Raw genomic sequence first — 20,208 nt, forward strand, 5'->3', positions numbered from 1 at the left:
AGATGAAGATTTGTCACGTTATAGTGTACTATTTACTCAATAAATCGTGAAATAAATATGTGTACATAGAAGTACAATCAAGAAATGAAAGTAGAATTAAAAAATAAATTCTGATTCAAACTGATAATTGTTTGGATGGGGTGGGTTGCAAAACAAATCTATAGGTGGAGGGGGTATGGATATTGTGGGCATAATTAGTGTTTTATACACCCACAGGGGGTCCCCAGTTGATGAGAAATTTTCACTTCAGTGTCACCATAGGGGTATTTCCAATTGGGGTTCAGGTGGTCTTTTAGGGGTCCCTTTACAATCCCGTTGGTCTCTTCTCCTGAAGCCTACGGTCTCCCTCAGTGATTGACTATCATTAAGGGAGACCGTAGGCTCAAGGAGGAGAGACCTATGGGATTGTAAAGGGTCCCTAAAAGACCACCTGGACCCCAATTGGGAATCCCGCTATGGTGACACTGTGACCGTGACACTGTACTGAAAATCCCATCAATTGAGGACCCCCTGTAGGTGTACCAAACACCAATTATGCCCACAATATCCATACCCCCCCACCTATAGATTTGTTTCGAAGCCCACCCCCATCCAAACAATTATCAGTTTGAATCAGAACTTATTTCATAATCCTACTGTCATTTTTTAATTGTACTTCTATGTACACGTATATATTTTTTCACAATTTATCGAGTAAATTGTAGACTTTAACATGGCAAATGTTTATCTCAGTCTTATTCTTCAACTTATTACACTCCAAACCTTATCAATGCACCCATTTATGATTGCAATGGCTGGATCAGTGTATTGGCCCGTGGGTGTAGGGAAGAATTTGGCCCATGGCACCCGTTCCTAGTGGTGCATTGCAGTGGTGCGGTTAGCGTGCATTGCGTCATGATGTCATGTGGCCAGGCCCGTGGACCTGCTCCCACACTCAGTGGCTGCCCCACTGTTTGATAGAGATGCCCGGTGCATGTGCTTTACAGATCTCCAGACCTCAGAGACTGTTGCAGGCAGGATCGGTAAGGGGAGCGGCACTGGCAGGGAGCGGTGAATTTTTAATTAATTATGGCACGGTAAGTAATGCCCACCCCGGTCTCCACGCACTCAGCGCCTGTAATTACACACCCTAGAAACTGTACCATTGAAAGTATAGAAATGGAGGTGTGGGCACGTCCCTTTCTGATTTTGTACCAATTTCTGACCCTCAGATGTTGGAGGGTATGTCATAGGTGCTAAATCACAGGAGTGGATGTGGGTGCTAAATCTCAGGAGTGGATGTGGAATTCATCAACACATACAAGTTATCAACTCAGGAGCGTTGTGTTTCAAACAACAACACCACACCTGAATTCATTGCCATCATTGAGTATCAATGCAAACACATTCTAACATTATGGTGGAATCTATAACAAATTACAATCTTAGGTCTTTGGCACAGCATACTGTAAGATGAAATATTTTCAGCAATTTTGGAAATAAAAAAAACCCAAGGTTTTCCCGGGCAACGCCGGGCGGGTCAGCTAGTTATTAATACAGGAAAGTCTTGCAGATGAGATTTCTCCTGCCTCCCCAAGTGTGCTTCTGCCCCCTTCCACCCCATATGTACCTCTGCTCCTTGCCAAAAAGAGCATACCAAACCCTCCTCCCCACAAATGCCTCTTCCTCACCAAGTGTTCCTCTGTCCCCTGCCACCCCAAATGCACCTATCCTTTCCCCTCCCTTTATGGTTCCATCAAACTCAGTGTCCTGGACGAAAGATCTAGTTACAGTTTATAGGCTCTTTTTGAAAGATATCCAAATTGAGCTGCATGCACAGTTGATGAACAACTGGCGGGTATGGCATCATCATTCGTCGCAGTCACACTAAAAGATATTTTGACCAATTTCATTCAGAATGGCCAAAATTGGTCAAAAAAAATTGTAGTGTGTATGCACCTTTAAAGCTACAGATATGTCCGCATACATATTTGTGTGTTCAGGTTTCTCCTGCAAAACAAATGACTGCAAACAACAAAAATGTTATGGTCACTAGCAATTAGCATATTGATATGGGATGTGTCGTGGTTGCAGCAGGAAGTCATGTGCTCTTGTGAATATCAACTTATAATGCACAACATTCATTGCACTTTCTAAATCAAATATCCAGCTTATTACACCAGTGTGTTCAGGATATCACACCTGCTATAAAGCACAGCATATTCACCATGAACAATAGCGTTGATTGAGTTCTTTAGCATAGGTTGTAGATATTGGATCTGAACAGAATGATTCTACATTTTGCAGCTCCACAGTTAATGTAGAAAACACCAGTCAGATCTGCAAAGAATGCCTCCTTTCCCCCAATTCAAATGCAATAATGAGGGTTAGTGCAGAGAAAGTCTGCACTATCTACTGTTTTGCCATTTTAAATCTTTGTACAATGCGTAAAGTTCTGTTGGGATCTACAATCTACGCAAAAGAACTCAACAAGATTGTTAGCGGTGATTATCCTGTGATATCTGCACACTGGTGTATTTAGCTGAATATGTGATTTGGACAGTGCAAGATTACTGGTGTGATATTTCTTTACTTGATGCTTTTCTTAGTATTTCTGGCTGTAAACTTTTATACACAGTTTTCTTTTTTGCTTCACTTCTATCTCATTGTACACTTGTCTAAGTTTTCAATACTCTAGAATGCACAGAACAGCCATTCTGTTAGTGAGATTTAATTCCAAATGTCTACCATTTAGAAAACTTTTAGCAGAGAATTGAAATAGTTTTGGGAAGAGAATGGGTGTCCCCTTTTCTAGTCCCAGTGTACCAAGTTTCTGCACCAAGTCTTTACTCCATGCACCTATGAATAGTCTGAAAGTTCCCTGACAAACCGCAGGTAGGTATATAGAACAATAGATACAAAGTAGACGGCACTAAGGGACACTATGAACACATATTTTTTAGTAAATAGCAATATACAATTTTATTTATACAATAATTGAACACTTTTAAAAGTGAGAACACCGGCCAGTGAGACTTATATAAGTCTCACCGGCCGGTGTTCTCACTTTTAAAAGTGTTTAATTATTGTATAAATTTTGTATATTGATTTTTACTAAAAAATATGTGTTCATAGTGTCCCTTAGCGCCGTCTACTTTGTATCTATTGTTCTTCTTTTAAAGAGGGGTTGAGTATCCCCTTTAGACGGCAGCAGGGACAAAACAATTTCCAGCGCTTTGCTATTATCATCATTGTTAGGTATATAGAAGGATGCATTGATGACAGTTACATTACTTTGGAGGGGTACTTAATCACTGCAGATATTTCCGACAGGTAGCATATAATTGGCAGTCTCAGCCTAGAATAGGTCAAACAAACATTAAACCCATTTAATGGTTTTCCACTGGAAATATTCGGAAAGTCGAAAAAGATGTAGATCAGCGCATCCACTTTTTTTTTTAACTGATAGTTAGCTGCAGATAACAACAATGCAGATTCAACTTTTTACCACAGTGGTGAGTCCTAGCTTGCATAGGTCATGGCTGATGTTTCTACCCATCAGAAATACCAGGAAGGATTGAATACCCTCTATGGTGGAAGATACTGGATGCTGTTAATCTAATACTCAGTCATTTGTTTCAGAGATCAGTAGGAATTACCTCGATTCTATATATGTAGGCTGCACAAACTACCACAACATTTAGAGCCTTTATTTTAAAAATCTATTAGAAACATTTATTCTTAGCTCAGGATCAAATGTGCCGTTTTCCTTATTAACAAGTCCATATTGCACTGATCAATTATAATATTCCTTGTTACAGCTTTGGATTGTGAACATAAGACCACACTGTCATGGGACCAAAACGTACTGTACCTGAAGATCAGAAAACATTTGTGACTGAGTGAAGTGATCCTTCTTTGATCATACAACATCTATGAAAAACCTATTTATTGAGGAGTGATGTGGGTGTGTGAATAAAGCCTAATTGTACAATTATATTTATAATAAAATATTAGTTACCACTGCTAGTTTGCTTATTAGTATCCATAATCCAAATGCTTAAGGAATAGATGCGCTAAAATGGTTTTAGAAGTATTTGTGCACCATAGAAGCTTGAAAAGAATTCAAGAAGAAAAAGAATGTTGACATACAGTAGGAGCCCATCTCCTCTATCTTCCTTAAGCCATTGCTCAGGATGGCTAGCCATGGCTATCCTTGTTCTCAGATGTAATACAATACATAGAATAGAGTAGGGGATTAGCAGAGTAATCCAAATACTCACTCAATCCTATTCTAGAGATAGATGGCAGTGGATCCATCTGTAAATTTACACCTCACTTTCAAAAAAATTACAGCTTTATTTGCAATTACAGTTGGCAGTCTATTTGCACAAGTCTTCACCAGCTGCAGTTGTGTTCAATGCTGCTTTGAAAGATTACTTTGCTTAAAGTCCACCAATTTGGATGAGGACCACTGGTGATTAGTAAGGTTTATTCCACAGATCTTCAATGGGATTTTACTGGATGTTTATTAAAAACCCACCCAGATAGTTATAGGATTGCTGTCCTGGTACACGACAGAAAGGTACAATTCTAGTAGGTACCTTGCTCTTTTTTGCCCATAAAATGATGTAGAAACAAAACGTTACTACACAACGTTATGGTTTGTGGATATGTACTAATAGCATAATGCAGGAGACTTCACAGAAGAGATGGTTGTCCTTCTAGAAGGTTCTCCTCTATCCACAGAGGGGATGCGGTCATTCGTCAGACTGCATTTAGGTCTACAGTCATTAGGTCGACCCCACTAGGTCGACTGACAGGAAGGTCGACCTGACTTAAGGTCGACATGGCCCAAGGTCGACATGACTTAAGGTCGCATTTGCATAAAGGTCGACATGAGGAAGGTCGACTGGTCATAAGGTCGACATGGGTTTTTCACTGTTTTTTGAGCCGACAGGCGGTATTTCATGCCCTACCATCCACTAGGGCGTGGTGGGAGAATAAAAGTGTGCCGAGCGCAGCGAGGCACCGCGCCCGAAGCATGGCGAGCGATGCGAGGGTCCGATTCTCATTGCAAACTGTGTCCATGTCGACATTCGGATAAAAAACAGTGAAAAACCCATGTCGACCTTATGATCAGTCGACCTTCCTCATGTCGACCTTTATGCAAATTCGACCTTAAGTCATGTCGACCTTAAGTCAGGTCGACCTTCCTGTCAGTCGACCTAGTGGGGTCGACCTAATGACTGTAGACCTAAATGCAGTCTGACGAATGATCCCATTCCCCACTGAGGAATGCTATAGATCTGACAGAGTGACCATCTTCATGCTTGGTTTGTGCTCTGACATGCAGGGTCAAGTGTGGGACCCTATATAAAAAGGCGAGTGCCTCTCCAAATCATGGCCAATCAACTGAATTTCACACCTGTAGGAACATCTTAAGGATGATCAGTGGAAACAGGATGCACCGGAGCTCAATGGCAACCACTGTGAATACTTATGTAAATGTGATTCTTAAGTTTTTTTGGGAGATTCTTACAAATTTATTGAAATAAAAACTATCACATTGTCATTTTGGGGTATGGTGTATAAAATTGAGGGGGAAAAAAATATATTTTATTCCATTTTGGAATAAGGCCATAACATAAAATGTGGAAAAGTGAAGCGCTGTGAATACTTTCCGGATACACTGTATATCACATCGCTTAGCATCTGGCAGGCTTGACTTGCATTTTATACATGAGAAACAAAGGAAAAAGTCCCAAGGCACTACCAAGCAACTTCAGTCACTCCTCCAAACAAGAACCACCACACAGTCCTCCTACACGTCAACATTCCAAAAAAAGGAAAGGTGAGCGGCGATGGAGCTTGTTCACACACCAGAATTTCATCAAATGGGGGGGGTCACCTCCTTCCCTTAGGGGAGGATAATAGCACAGCGATTGTGAGGCATATCACCGCACACAAAGATACTTTTATATGAATAATCCGATTTTGACCCAGGTGAGTACAGTACTTTGAAATCCACTACTCAGTGAAGGGAATACTTACTGACATCACAAGGTGGGACCCCGATTAAAGAAACCGGTACTAGTGTATTATCACGTCGCCCCCGATGTTGGTCGTGCAATGTTTTTAATCACATGCCATACACCCGATGGCATGCGATGCGATTTTACACCACTATTCGATTAAAAATTGTACAAGCCCCCTAATGGGCGCTTACAATGTTAAATGCACCCCCACTATAAACGTGAGCCCGCTAGGGGCGGCGGTACGCGTCCTACGACCTTTTCATACCCCCACTATCCACGTCGGCGAGGAGTTGATTTCATATAGCCACCGAGCCCTGCGTATACCTGTGAAGTTATGCGCGTGCGCTCGCCACGCTTCGGGCTCACCACACTTTATAACATCAACTCCACGCCGACGTGGATAGTGGGGGTATGAAAAGGTCGTAGGACGCGTACCGCCGCCCCTCGCCATGCTTCGGGTTCACGTTTATAGTGGGGGGTGGCGTGGGGGTGCATTTAACATTGTAAGCACCCATTAGGGTGCTTATACAATTTTTAATCGCATCCCATCTCATTGTATGGCATTGCGCGATATCGCGTACCATCGTATGCCTTATGGTATGCGATGGGCGCTGTGATAATACACAAGTACCAAGAAACCTTTATGCGCAGGTTCTCACTTCATTCTATACATACTGCTCGCCTGATTGTTTTGCATATTACACATTGTATGCAAAAGGTCTGCATACAGTGTATATGCACTGCCAACCGGGATGCTCCTGGCTTTTCAATAAGGATCTAATGAGTACCTCCCTCAAAACCCACTTTTTTCGACTAGCCTATCCCTCCTCCTAACCTCTTTTGATCCTCTTATCCTGCCTCCGTTCTCCTTCGTTCCTACTTATCCTATTGTTTTTCGTTCGTCCACCCACCTATTTTTAGTATGTTAACTCTTATGAGTAGGGCCCTCCTTCCTCACGTACTCACCCTACCTCTTTACCTCACCTGTGCTCCTGTCCTGTTCTTCCCTTCCTCTACTTCATCTTCAGTCTCCTCGACAATTTTGACACCTACTTCTGAACTGATGCTGATTTTTAGTTCTACCAGCTGTACCCCTATTTATACTGTATTTTTCAACACACCCTGTACGTTACCTCGTAATTTTTTTTGTTTGCTATGTACGGCGCTGCGGACACTTTGTGGCGCCTTATAAATAAACGTACTACTACTACCACCTTTAATCTCCTTGGGGAGTTGAGTAAAATTTTTAATTTCGTATTCTAAAAAAGCCATTTCCTGTTTAATATGTATGAATGGTCATTACTCATATTTGTAAATGAGACTTTAATAAGTCATGTTAACATTATAAAATGTACACATAAAAATGGAACTGAAGATGGACAAAATAAGACAAGAAGATTCAACATTTATTTTTATCATAAAAGTCCAGCAGTTAAAACTATGTACAAATGAACACATGCAACTGTAGAGGAAACAACACAAACATTTAAAACTATCTAAAACTTCATTAAAACACGGTATGCACAATGCAAGGAGCAGCAAAAGTAGGGAGCGCTGATAAAAGGGCAATGACATCAGTACTGTCTTCTTAACCTGAAATATAATCATGTTTGTATTTGGGGTGTTTGTTGTAACCAACTTGCTCTCCATTGATGAGACACTGTATGACCCACTCTTGTGAGACAACTGGAAGGTCCAGCGCTTGGGCACATTTTAAGATGGATTCTGGACATGAACGATCTGTGATTACTACATCAAACACAGCCAAAGCCACATCTAGAAAAAGACAGGTAAAAATATTTAAATTAATATACTGTAGATGTTTCAAAAGTGCCATTACAACAGGGTGATCCTATTAAATTTCAATGGTGCAATGCGCCATTGCAGCGGCGTTTAAATGCCGGCAATGGTACCTAATCCTTTGCAGACTTGATTCAGCCCAAATGTGCACAACATTTGCTTACTGTCCTCTGAGGCAGTCTGGCAATTATCTTCTTACTATACAAAATTGCTGACATTAGGCAGTGATGTAAATAAATGGGATCATGACACGGCACAAGGAAAAGATGGCCCCGGAGTCAGTGACATTCTGAATTTTTTCTGAATCCAATTTAAACTAAGTTCCCAATAAACATGGGTTTAACATGGGCTACTTCACCACCTCCACAACTATGTATTGTGGAACTTGTGTCACTAAGAATATAGAGAAATAGCTTTTGGTAACCTTACCTTATTTGATCCTTAGTTCTTTATTAGGATACTCTTGTGTCTATCTCCTGCATGTTTCAATTGCTCTACTTCTGACGGGAGGCTATTCCACTTGTCCACTAACCTTTTTGTGAAGTAATTTCTCCTCAAATGTCCTCTGAACCTACTCCCTCCAGTGTCAGTGCATGCCCTCGTGTCCTAATACTTCTTTTCCTTTGAGGAATTTCTCCATCCTGTACTTTGTTAAAACCCTTATTATATATTTAAAAGTTTCTATCATGTCCCCCCCTTTTTTTTCTCTGCTCTAAGCTATACATATTAAGATATGCTGGTCTTTCCTGGTAAGTTCTGTGATGTAGATCATGTACTATATTATATTGATTTATATACATCTGAAGATAAACACTCCAGAACTGAAAACAGTACTCTAGATCAGGCCGTACCAATGGTTACTTTCCCTATGGCTGATAAAAATATGAACTTGAAATCCCTAACATCCACCTTTGGGTAGACCAGAAGGAGCATATGTAATAGCATCAGAGTTCGCCGGAGGAGCAGGATGCGAGCTAAACGTTTACATTTTTTAAAGCAGCAATCATTTACAAGTCACCGTTTTGCCTGGTAACTGATTGGCGCATAAAAATACATGAGAAGGCATCTCATGTACAGCAAACACAGATGCTATTACACATGCCCCAAAGTCTCCAAATCTGTCCTGGAGTGCATGGAGCTAGTTGAGGTCTTGGACTACATAAATATCAGAGAAGAATGCATTGATGATCTGATCTGGAAAGGTCATAGATGCCTTCTCCAATTTGCAGTCCAAGCTCACAGTTATCTGATTCTACAGTACCTTTCAACCTGTTAACAGCACCAAGGATTATGGCTGGTCTACGATCCAAGGGCATGAGCTGTTCTCCATTTGGCCAACCTTTCCTCAAAGCAGAATACTGAAAACTTCTCCAAACAAAGGTGCAAGCAATAGCCTAGAATTCAATTAGTGGGTCATGAACTACCAGAAAGTAGCTGCCCAATTAATTATAATTTTAGGACTAGTAGCAAAAGTACACTTGCGAGTAGATCAGCTCTATAAATTAATTAATAAAGTCTCTTGGCTCTCAGATGGATGTCAATGCTGTTCTGCAGTAATGTCCTGGGGAAGATAGTCTCGTTCACTTTGAGTTGCTAGACCACTTCTTTTGCAATGACTGTTTATCTGCAATACCTCCATGGAGTTTACAGATTACTAGTAAGCCCGCTCGAAGCAAATTCTTCTTCAAAAGCTAGTCTGCTACCCTGTGATTGCCTCTGTTTGAGAGAGATAGAGATGTAGTTTCACTCGCAGCCAACAGATGCCAGTGTTTCGGAGACACACAAACTGACACTAGACATATATAGATGGTATCTGGAGAGATGGCTCCTATGAGAAGTTCTGAGCCAAAGTCAAAACACTGAACACTGGCCTTCATTTCAGACTAGTGACTGGAAGAGCAGACTCCTTGAACCAGCTGCTCTGTAACTGCAGTCCCAAGGTAAGCTTCTCTAAACTAGAATTTATAGTGACCAGGGTACAATTCAATACCAAGAACTGGTAGGGCTCGGTGGCTTGCCACACTATATAAAATCAACTCCACGCCGACGTGGATAGTGGAGGTATGAAAAGGTCAGAGGACGCGTACCGCTGCGCTCGCCACGCTTTGGGTTGGCGTTGATAGTGGGGTGGCGCTAACAATGGGGGGGATTTAGCCATCAGGGTGGGTATACAATTAAAAATGGCATCTGGGGGGCCATTTCATAGGCATCTGGGTGCCTGTACATATAGAAATGGGGGGCATTTAGCCAAAATCGTGTCGCATTGTATACCCTACAATAGCATACAATACGACACGATCTTGACTTTAAGGGAAATCGCGTCAAATCGCATTGCGTCGCATCGCATGCTTTAGGTACTGGCATTCAATTTCAACATGGGGCGCCCAGATAATACACAAATACCCCCCAACATGTCAACCTTTTCCATGTCAACCTTTTGGAGTAGACCTATTAATTGTTTATCTAGACAATGTCTATCTAATAATCCACACCCATTCTATGGCATGGCAGCTAAATCTTATGGAGCTTAGATGCAGAGTGTTGTACCCCCAGTAAAGTCTGGTATAAAGTGTTTATCATTAAGATCTTACTGTAAGGTTTATTTTCCCTAACATATAAATCCTAATATGTGGTTCCTAAGACATTCTGGGCAAGATGTATCAAGCTTCAAAAAGTGATAAACAACCAGACAATCAGCTCCTACCTGTCATTTTTCAAACCCAGCCTGTAACATGACAGGTAGCAACTGATTGGCTGGCTGTTTATCACTCTCCATTTTATCACATTTTGAAGCTTCATACATTTGGACCATTGTGGTCTAGCAACATCACTGCACAAATGTCTATTGATCTCTCCCCTGGCAACATGTACCTTTGTTGATATCCGTGGAGTTGTGCTGCTTTGCAGATGCTGCCCCTCCGGTCATTAGCACCTCTGTCCACATTTCCAAAAAGTTCTCTAGCTGGTCAGATACCACAAGAAAGCGCAAGCCTTGGAAAGGATGCCCAGAGTCGTGCCTACAACATCCAATTAGAAGGAGTTACATTTTTGTTTATTTTAAAGAAAGAAAAAACACATACAAAAATGATGCAACTTAATGTTACCATTCCAAGATTTTGTCCTCTTGAAAGCTGTATCCGGCAGGGAGGAGATAATTGCGGAAGTTTTGCAGCTCATTAGCATGACAACTGTCATGGACCCAGACATGGGACACACAGGGGATTCCACTGGCAAGGCACAGGAAATACTTTCGGGTTCGGCAGTGCTGGTCAGCAATCAGCAAACACTGAGTGGATACTTTACACTGGGAGAGGCAGAGAAAACTTGTCATCTCTAGGTCTACACACCTATGTCATCTCCCGCCTTGACTACTGCAACATCCTTCTCTCTGGGCTACCTCTCACCCGCCTCGCACCTCTCCAATCCATTCTTAACGCTGCTGCTAGGCTCATCTTCCTCTCCCACCGCTCTACCTCCGCCTCTCCCCTCTGTCTATCTCTTCACTGGCTCCCCATTCCTTTCAGAGTTCTCTTTAAACTCCTCACCACCACCTACAAGGCTCTCTCCTCCTCCACAGCTCCCTACCTCTCTTCACTGATCTCTATCCACACTCCCTCCCGTCCTCTTCGCTCCATCGCTGACCGCCGACTGACCTCTCACCTAATCACCTCCTCCCACTCCCGTGTCCAAAATTTCTCTCGCGCTGCCCCCCTGCACTGGAACAACCTCCCGCCACCCATCAGGCTATCTGATTCCCTTACCTCCTTCAAGCGCTCCCTCAAAACCCACTTTTTTCGACTAGCCTATCCCTCCTCCTAACCTCTTTTGATCCTCCTATCCTGCCTCCGTTCCTACTTATCCTATTGTATTTCGTTCGTCCACCTACCTATTTTTAGTGTGTTAACTCTTATGAGTAGGGCCCTCCTTCCTCACGTACTCACCCTACCTCTTTACCTCACCTGTCCTCCTATCCTGTTCTTCCCTTCCTCCACTTCATCTTCAGTCTCCTTGACAATTTTGTCACCTACTTCTGAACTGATGCTGATTTTAGTTCTACCAGCTATACCCCTATTTATACTGTATCTTTCAACACACCCTGTACGTTACCTCGTCATTTGTTTTTTTTGTTTGCTATGTACGGCGCTGCGGACACTTTGCGGCGCCTTATAAATAAACGTACTACTACTATGTGTAACATGTCTTCTACACCTAGCTTACAGGTTTTGCAGAATGAGTAAGACTAAGATATTTAACAGGAGGATAACGCCTCTTACTCTGTATTATACCCGTATGATGCTTCTGGCTTCACCACTTTACCGAGGTGGAACAGAAGCGGTAGTAACTAAATGCATTGACATTAAAGGTGACAAAGTGGGGTTAGAATGGCGATCAATGGGGCAACAACGCATGCATAGCAATCCTCGCACATTGGCGTGCTATCTTACAGATAGTAAGTCTGATAATGAGGCAGCTGTATTAAGCCTTAACAAGAGATAAATGCAAGGGACATAAGGAGAGATAAACGTCCAGCCAATCACCTCCTAACTGCCATGTTACAGGCTGTGTTTAAAAAAAATTAAGTAAGGAGCTGATTGGCTGGAAGTTTATCTCTCCTTATCACCCTTGCATTTATCGGTTGTTAAGGCTTAATACATCTGCCCCAATGAGAGGAGAACCTGTGTCATATTGCTGCCACCATCATGGTCCTATAAGGGGGAGAAGCGGTATTGGTGCACATAATATGCGCAGATACCACTTCTCCCCTTAACGGAGGATACATTTACCCCTAATGCTAGTCAATTTAACCTGGTCATGAATAGCAAGTGTGCAGCCAGGAGTCTCCTGCCACCTGCAGATTAATTGTAAATTAGTGAAATGATATATAGATTGTAATGTATGGACTAAACTGCATTTCACACAAACACAATAGGCATACATTAATGCACAGTTACACCACTTATACGGATGAACAAGCTAGAAATTACATTTCAGCTGTGAGAACGAAAGCACTACTATCTTCCCCATAGATCACACACATGCAGTCACACATCCTACTCGGTTATATAATATACAATGACATCCTTACCAGTGCTTCATTAAAAGAGTCCAAGATACAACCACCTCCGGCGCGGAGCTGTGACTCGGTGTACCGCCGGTCATAGGGAGAGCTCTCAATGTATTCTGCAATCAGACAGCACTGATCAGGTACGTGGTCCTTGTTACAGTATACCATTCACTAGATGTTAGTTATTTGCACGTTGTTTATAAAACACGGACTGCACAGCTCATTTACCAAGCCTGTATTTAGGTGCAGAATCTGCAATGAACCACATCTAATGTGAGATATACAAAGACAGAAAATGCCTTGCAGTTAATTGTCGATTGGTTGCTTGTGGCTCAGTCAATTTGCTCCTTAATCCATGGCCATAAATGAGTGAGGTTGATTGAAAACAAACATCAAAACTGTCCCGCTCCCAAAAACCTACCTTCCTCTTCTTCACTGCTGAGAGAAGGAATGTTCTGTGATTTCTGACAATTGTTGAGCTTGTCACTGGACGTGGCCGTTGTAAGGAGGAATGCATAGCCCACAAACAGCAGCTTATTATGGGGCAAAGGTCCATGTGTATCCTCTAATGCTGCCTGGTCAACCTCAGTGTCTCCACTTTCATTGGGGCTCATGAAATCCCCGCCTTTCACTGCACCTTTTTAGAAACATCGTACAATTAGTTTTATATATGAAAAATACTACAAAATGGCTTGTCCTTTTACATATCTAAAGGCGGGACACAAGAGTGAGACAGGTTATAAAAGATGTACTGTGTCATGTTCACAGAATACCAAGTGAGCGCAGTCATGCTTGTATTAACCCTTTTATTGTGTGTGTATTCCCTTCATGTGGGGAGACAAGGTTTTACTGTAATGTGCTGCATTGTGTACAGTGACCATATCTTTGTTATTTCTATCTCTATATGCCAGTAAATAATTCAAAATCTCCATCTACCATGCTCTGCATGTTGTCCCTACTAACACTCCATCCACCATGCTCTGCACGTTGTACCTACTAACACTCCATCCACCATGCTCTGCACGTTGTACCTACTAACACTCCATCCACCATGCTCTGCACGTTGTACCTACTAACACTCCATCCACCATGCTCTGCACGTTGTACCTACTAACACTCCATCCACCATGCTCTGCACGTTGTACCTACTAACACTCCATCCACCATGCTCTGCACGTTGTACCTACTAACACTCCATCCACCATGCTCTGCACGTTGTACCTACTAACACTCCATCCACCATGCTCTGCACGTTGTACCTACTAACACTCCATCCACCATGCTCTGCACGTTGTACCTACTAACACTCCATCCACCATGCTCTGCATGTTGTACCTACTAACACTCCATCCACCATGCTCTGCATGTTGTACCTACTAACACTCCATCCTCCATGCTCTGCATGTTGTACCTACTAACACTCCATCCACCATGCTCTGCATGTTGTACCTACTAACACTCCATCCACCATGCTCTGCATGTTGTACCTACTAACACTCCATCCAGGGGAAAAGAAATAACAGAGAACTGTTTTAGAGCGCTGATCGTGGTTGTTTAGCTCAAAGTGAGCAGCTGCAACTAGGGACTAGTCAGGTCCCTGGTTAAATGTAAACGGGAAAAGAAGGGGGTTGTTGCAGCGCTCTCAGATTTTAATGAGTGAGTAAACTCAATACCAGTAAAAAATTATTATTTAATCATGCATAACCTACAATAAAAATGCAAATAAAAGATGCCAATAGTATTAAATAAAAACAGCAAGTGGACCAATAAATGTGTGGAGAATATAATCTGCTCTGTTAGACAACCCTTTAATGGAGGGTACTGGAGTCCAAATTTATGTCCCAATTGTAATCCCAATAGAGGTCGCTGGAGGTGTCTCGGTCCAAATTAAGGAAATGTTGCTTGTAGGGATCCTCTCTAAAGTGTGATTCAATGCAGTGGGAGACGGGCTGGATACTCCAAAGGTGCAGATGGGCCTTGATCGTTTTACCCCAAGCCAAGCTTGTGCGGGGAGGCTCCAATTTGTAAAGTGCTCTGTGCCAAGGGAATATAATCACTCCCGACAAATAAATAGGTGGTTGTAGGTTCCCTTGATAAAGCTGTCCCTAGAGACAGCGAAACGCGTTGGTGACCAAGCTGGACCTATTGTGGACTTTACTTTTCACCTGCTGAAATACTCTGGGAACCTACAACCACCTATTTATTTGTCGGGAGTGATTATATTCCCTTGGCACAGAGCACTTTACAAATTGGAGCCTCCCCGCACAAGCTTGGCTTGGGGTAAAACGATCAAGGCCCATCTGCACCTTTGGAGTATCCAGCCCGTCTCCCACTGCATTAAATCGCACTTTAGAGAGGATCCCTACAAGCAACATTTCCTTAATTTGGACCGAGACACCTCCAGCGACCTCTATTGGGATTACAATTGGGACATAAATTTGGACTCCAGTACCCTCCATTAAAGGGTTGTCTACCAGAGCAGGTTATATTCTCCACACATTTATTGGTCCACTTGCTGTTTTTATTTAATAATATTGGCATCTTTTATTCGCATTTTTATTGTAGGTTATGCATGATTAAATAATAATTTTTTACTGGTATTGAGTTTACTCACTCATTAAAATCTGAGAGCGCTGCAACAACCCCCTTCTTTTCCAGTTAACACTCCATCCACCATGCTCTGCATGTTGTACCTACTCACACTCCATCCACCATGCTCTGCATGTTGTACCTACTAACACTCCATCCACCATGCTCTGCATGTTGTACCTACTTACGGTACTTGTTTCCTAGCAGGGCGCCCACTACTCTATTTACGTAATGGTCTATTCAGGGTAAGGAAATCGGATCGCATCGTATGCCCTTAATGGCATCCAATCAGATGAGATCCAATCAGATGAGATCCAATTTTTTATCTTGAAATCGGATCGCATCGCATCGTATGCCCTTTATGGCATCCAATCAGATGAGATCCAATCAGATGAGATCCAATTTTTTATCTTGAAATCGGATCGCATCGTATGCCCTTAATGGCATCCAATCAGATGAGATCCAATCAGATGAGATCCAATTTTTTATCTTATCCTATCTTTTTAATGGGCTAAGTCAGAGAATACATTAAAAAGATAGGATAAGATAAAAAAATCGTATGGCATACAATGAGATGGGATCCAATTTTTTTTATCTTATCCTATCTTTTTAATGGTGAAAGCGCCTGACGCCACCCCGCCCTCAACGTGAACCCGAAGCGTGGCGAGCGTCCTCCGACCTTTTCATGCCCTACTATCCACTAGGGCGTGGAGTGAGAATAGAATAGTGTGGCGAGCGCAGCGAGCCACCGAGCCCGAAGCGTGGCGAGCCCCGCGAGGGGGCGCGGATACCTTCACAGGTAAACGCGTCCCTTCGCGGGCTTCCCAGGTGTCCGCGTCGCCATGGACACCTGGGAAGCCCGCGAGGGGACACATATAACTGTGAAGGTATCCGCGTGCGCTCGCCACGCTTCGGGCTCGGTGGCTCGCTGCGCTCGCCACACTATTCTATTCTCACTCCACGCCCTAGTGGATAGTAGGGCATGAAAAGGTCGGAGGACGCGTACCGCCGCCCCTCGCGGGCTCGCTGCGCTCGCCACGCTTCGGGTTCACGTTGATGGCGGGGTGGCGTCAGACGCTTTCACCATTAAAAAGATAGGATAAGATAAAAAAAATTGGATCCCATCTCATTGTATGCCATACGATTTTTTTATCTTATCCTATCTTTTTAATGTATTCTCTGACTTAGCCCATTAAAAAGATAGGATAAGATAAAAAATTGGATCTCATCTGATTGGATGCCATTAAGGGCATACGATGCGATGCGATTTCACTACGGTGCCGTACGTAGAAAATCTGGGCGCCCTGCTAGGAAACAAGTACCCTACTTACACTCCATCCACTATGCTCTGCATGTTGTACCTACTAACACTCCATCCACCATGCTCTGCATGTTGTACCTACTGTACTAACACTCTATCCACCAAGGAAACCATGGGGAAATCAAAGTATTACAGGTGATCGCTATGATTTCCGATAGGCACAACGTGGACATGTAGAACCAGGCATGCAGACAAGGTAGTAATGTGATGTAAACCTTTAAGTCAGGGATGGGGAACCTTTGGCCCTCCAGGTGTTGTTGAACTAGGAATCCCAGCATGCCTTGCACCAGTTTTAGCATGGCCAAATAGCAAAACTGTAGCAGGGCAGTATGGAATGTGTAGTTCAACAACATCTGGATGGCCAAAGGTTCCCCATCCCTGTTTAAGTGATGGTAAAGCATAATGTTTAATGCTCTAAATCGAACATGATTGCAGTGCTTTAAATCACATTACTACCATGCCTGTATGCCAGGTTCAACATAATTCTGTCCATATACTATCACTACTGACAGTATGGATTATTGATATAGAACCAAGTCGCTTTTAGAGAACTCTAGAAGTGGCTTCTGTTCCTGGTACAGAGGGATTGTGTGCAATAGACTGCTTCTAAATCTTGGTCCCTGACAACAATTATGAGCATCAATCGGAGTAACTGCATTGATGTATATTCTATACCAACCGGCTCCTGATGTGGAATGCTGCGGATATGGTCTGGGAGGGATGAGTTGGTTGGCCATTTACAGTTAATTTTTTCAGATGCGACTATTGTTATTCTTTATACACATGTATTCAGTGGGCAAATATGGCTTTTCTCTGACTAATGTGCTTGCGTGTATTTGTGTATTGTCTTATGTATATACTCACAGACACCGACGCCACTCCTGCCCTACACTTACAATGCAGCTAAATATGGAAAATCATGTTATGGAATTATGTTGCGTTACATAAAATACAATATACGTTGACCCACACTGTCATCCTTAAGGATAGATCGCTACGTTTCCTAGTCTTTATTTTTCCCAATGTTCTTGCATCTACTTACAAATATAAATCTTTTGGGAGAACTCCAACATTGCAAGAATTTGCAGATAATTGGTACACTGGCCACCCTGTGGCTTTAGCATGCATTACAGTTTGGAGAACAGCTAATAGGGCACACCACAGTGTATACATAACTGCATTGCATGGGAAATCTGTATGATTTCAGCAAAACAAAATATATGGACTGAACTAGGGCGGGAAAGAAAGACTACATGGATATCCAACCCATTTTGATATAAGGAAAAAATACCTGTATTACAAAATGTGTCCTCATATCTTTGCTGTAGTCCCTCTTAGCACGCCAGCTCCTGCATGACTGTGCTCAGGCATCTCAAACTAAATTGCATCTAAATCGCAATGCTATGCAACTAGGAAGCATCAGGAGACTGTGCTGATGAATCTGAGGAATTTTTCTATGCCAAGGTCTGTTTTGCTTCATATACCTACTCAGTCAAAGTCATTTATTGATTTATTGTTACAAAAATGAGATAAATCAGCGCTGGAGGTCTCCAGGAGATACAATGTCACAATTCTTATGCTGTAGAAATGCTTCCCAATTGTTTCATCCCTTTCCTGCAGATAACCTCCGTACAGAAACTCACATCCAATTTCTGACAGGTGTGGGTGCAAGATATCTCTCAGTCTCTCAAACTGCATTCAGTTCAATGTGGTATGTGGCAGAACTTACATTATTTATTTATTAACAGTTTCTTATATAGCGCAGCATATTCCGTTGCACTTTACAATGGCAGACAGTGATACAACAAAACAGGGTATTTACAGACAGTCAAAATGTAGGAGGGCCCTGCTCGCAAGCTTACAATCTATAGTGAAATAGGCATTGATACATAAGGATAGATACTGTATTCTTTATTGCATCGATTCCACCAGAACGCAAGGTTCTAGGTCTGGTTCTGGAATTTGATAAGCTTGCCTGAAGAGATGAGTCTTCAGGGAACGCTTATACTGTAGGTTTGGAGACTGGAGGAGAGTCTTATTGTGCTTGGGAGGGCATTCCACAGAGTGGGTGCAGCCCGAAGAAAGTCCTGCAGTCGGGAATGGGAGCGAGTAATGAGTGTGGATGAGAGACGCAGATCTTGGGAGGAGCGTAGAGGTCGTGTTGGATGATATTTTGAGATAAGAGAAGATATGTATGTTGGTGTAGTTTGGTTTATGGCTTTGTGTGTAAGTAAAAGAATTTTGTATTGAATACGGTAGAATACAGGTAACCAATGAAGTGACTGACAGAGTAGCTTTGCAGACGATGAACGTCTGGCTAGGAAGATTAGCCTTGCAGCTGCATTCATAATGGACTGTAGTGGTGAGAGTCTGTATTGGGGAAGGCCAATAAGGAGACTATTGCAATAATCAATGCGTGAGATGATGAGAGCATGGATTAGAGTTTTTGCAGTGTCTTGTGTAAGGTAAGGGCGAATTTTAAATATGTTTTTTAGGTGCATGTGGCATGATTTTGAGACAGATTGAATGTGGGGTACAAAGGAAAGTTCTGAGTCAAGGATAACACCTAGGCAGCGAGCATGAGAGGTAGGAGTGATTGTCATCTTCTCAACAGCGATAGAGATATCAGGTTGGTAACTACTATTTATTGGCGGAAATATAATTAATTCTGTTTTTGAGATATTAAGTTTGAGGTGGCGAGAGGACATCCAGGATGAAACAGCAGAAAGGCATTCAGAGACACGGCTCAATACAGATGGGGATAGGTCCGGGGAGGATAGGTAGAGCTGAGTATCATCCGCATACAGATGATACTGAAATCCAAAGGAGCTGATTAGTTTGCCAAGAGATGAGGTATAGATTGAGAAAAGCAGGGGACCTAAAACTGAACCCTGAGGTACTCCAACTGAAAGAGGTAGCGAAGAGGAGGTAGAATCAGAGAAACGAACACTAAAGGAGCGGTTAGAGAGGTAGGATGAGAACCAAGAGAGGGCTGTGTCTTTAAGACCTATGGATTGTAGTGTTTGTATGAGAAGTGTGTGGTCAACAGTGTCAAAAGCAGCAGAGAGATCTAGAAGAATTAGTAGTGAGTAGTGGCCTTTAGACTTAGCAGCAGGGGCGGATTGGGATGTAAAACCAGCCCGGGAAATTTATGGAAGCAGCCCTGGGGGCGGAGTCTTCTGAGAGGGTGGAGTCTGTCAAGAGGGGGCGGATCCCTACTAATAGAATCTGATTCAGAGTTGCATGCAGTTGCGGCCTTCCTTGTATTTTTTGATGCAGTTGCATATGCAACTTTATGCTAATGCTGCTACGCTGCCACCATTGGCTGCATTATTGAAACTTTCACCAGCTCTATCCTTGGTGCAGATGATCCATCTCAGTATGGCCTCCAATGCGAGCAAATCAGCTTCTCTGTA

General features: G+C 42.6%; 2 protein-coding genes across 5 annotated transcripts in view; one reads left to right on the forward strand and one right to left on the reverse strand.

Annotated features, from left to right (window-relative positions):
• Positions 1–4,002, forward strand: part of TUBGCP4 (tubulin gamma complex component 4) — a 40,605-nt gene extending 36,603 nt beyond the window's left edge. The window contains exon 18 of the mRNA XM_083184071.1: positions 3,801–4,002. Coding sequence (XP_083040197.1) covers positions 3,801–3,813 — 13 coding nt within the window. The 3' untranslated portion in view covers positions 3,814–4,002. The remainder of the gene's footprint in view (positions 1–3,800) is intronic.
• Positions 4,003–7,402: 3,400 nt separating this feature from the next.
• Positions 7,403–20,208, reverse strand: part of TP53BP1 (tumor protein p53 binding protein 1) — a 94,255-nt gene continuing 81,449 nt past the window's right edge. For all 4 annotated transcript variants that reach the window (XM_083184072.1, XM_083184074.1, XM_083184073.1 and 1 more), the window contains 5 exons: positions 13,304–13,519; positions 12,904–12,998; positions 10,922–11,121; positions 10,689–10,834; positions 7,403–7,793 (listed from right to left, as the gene is read on the reverse strand). In XM_083184072.1, coding sequence (XP_083040198.1) covers positions 7,606–7,793; positions 10,689–10,834; positions 10,922–11,121; positions 12,904–12,998; positions 13,304–13,519 — 845 coding nt within the window. In that variant the 3' untranslated portion in view covers positions 7,403–7,605. The remainder of the gene's footprint in view (positions 7,794–10,688; positions 10,835–10,921; positions 11,122–12,903; positions 12,999–13,303; positions 13,520–20,208) is intronic.

This window comes from Crinia signifera, chromosome 4 (assembly GCF_055691185.1).
Source record: "Crinia signifera chromosome 4, ASM5569118v1, whole genome shotgun sequence".
Lineage (NCBI taxonomy): Eukaryota > Metazoa > Chordata > Amphibia > Anura > Myobatrachidae > Crinia > Crinia signifera.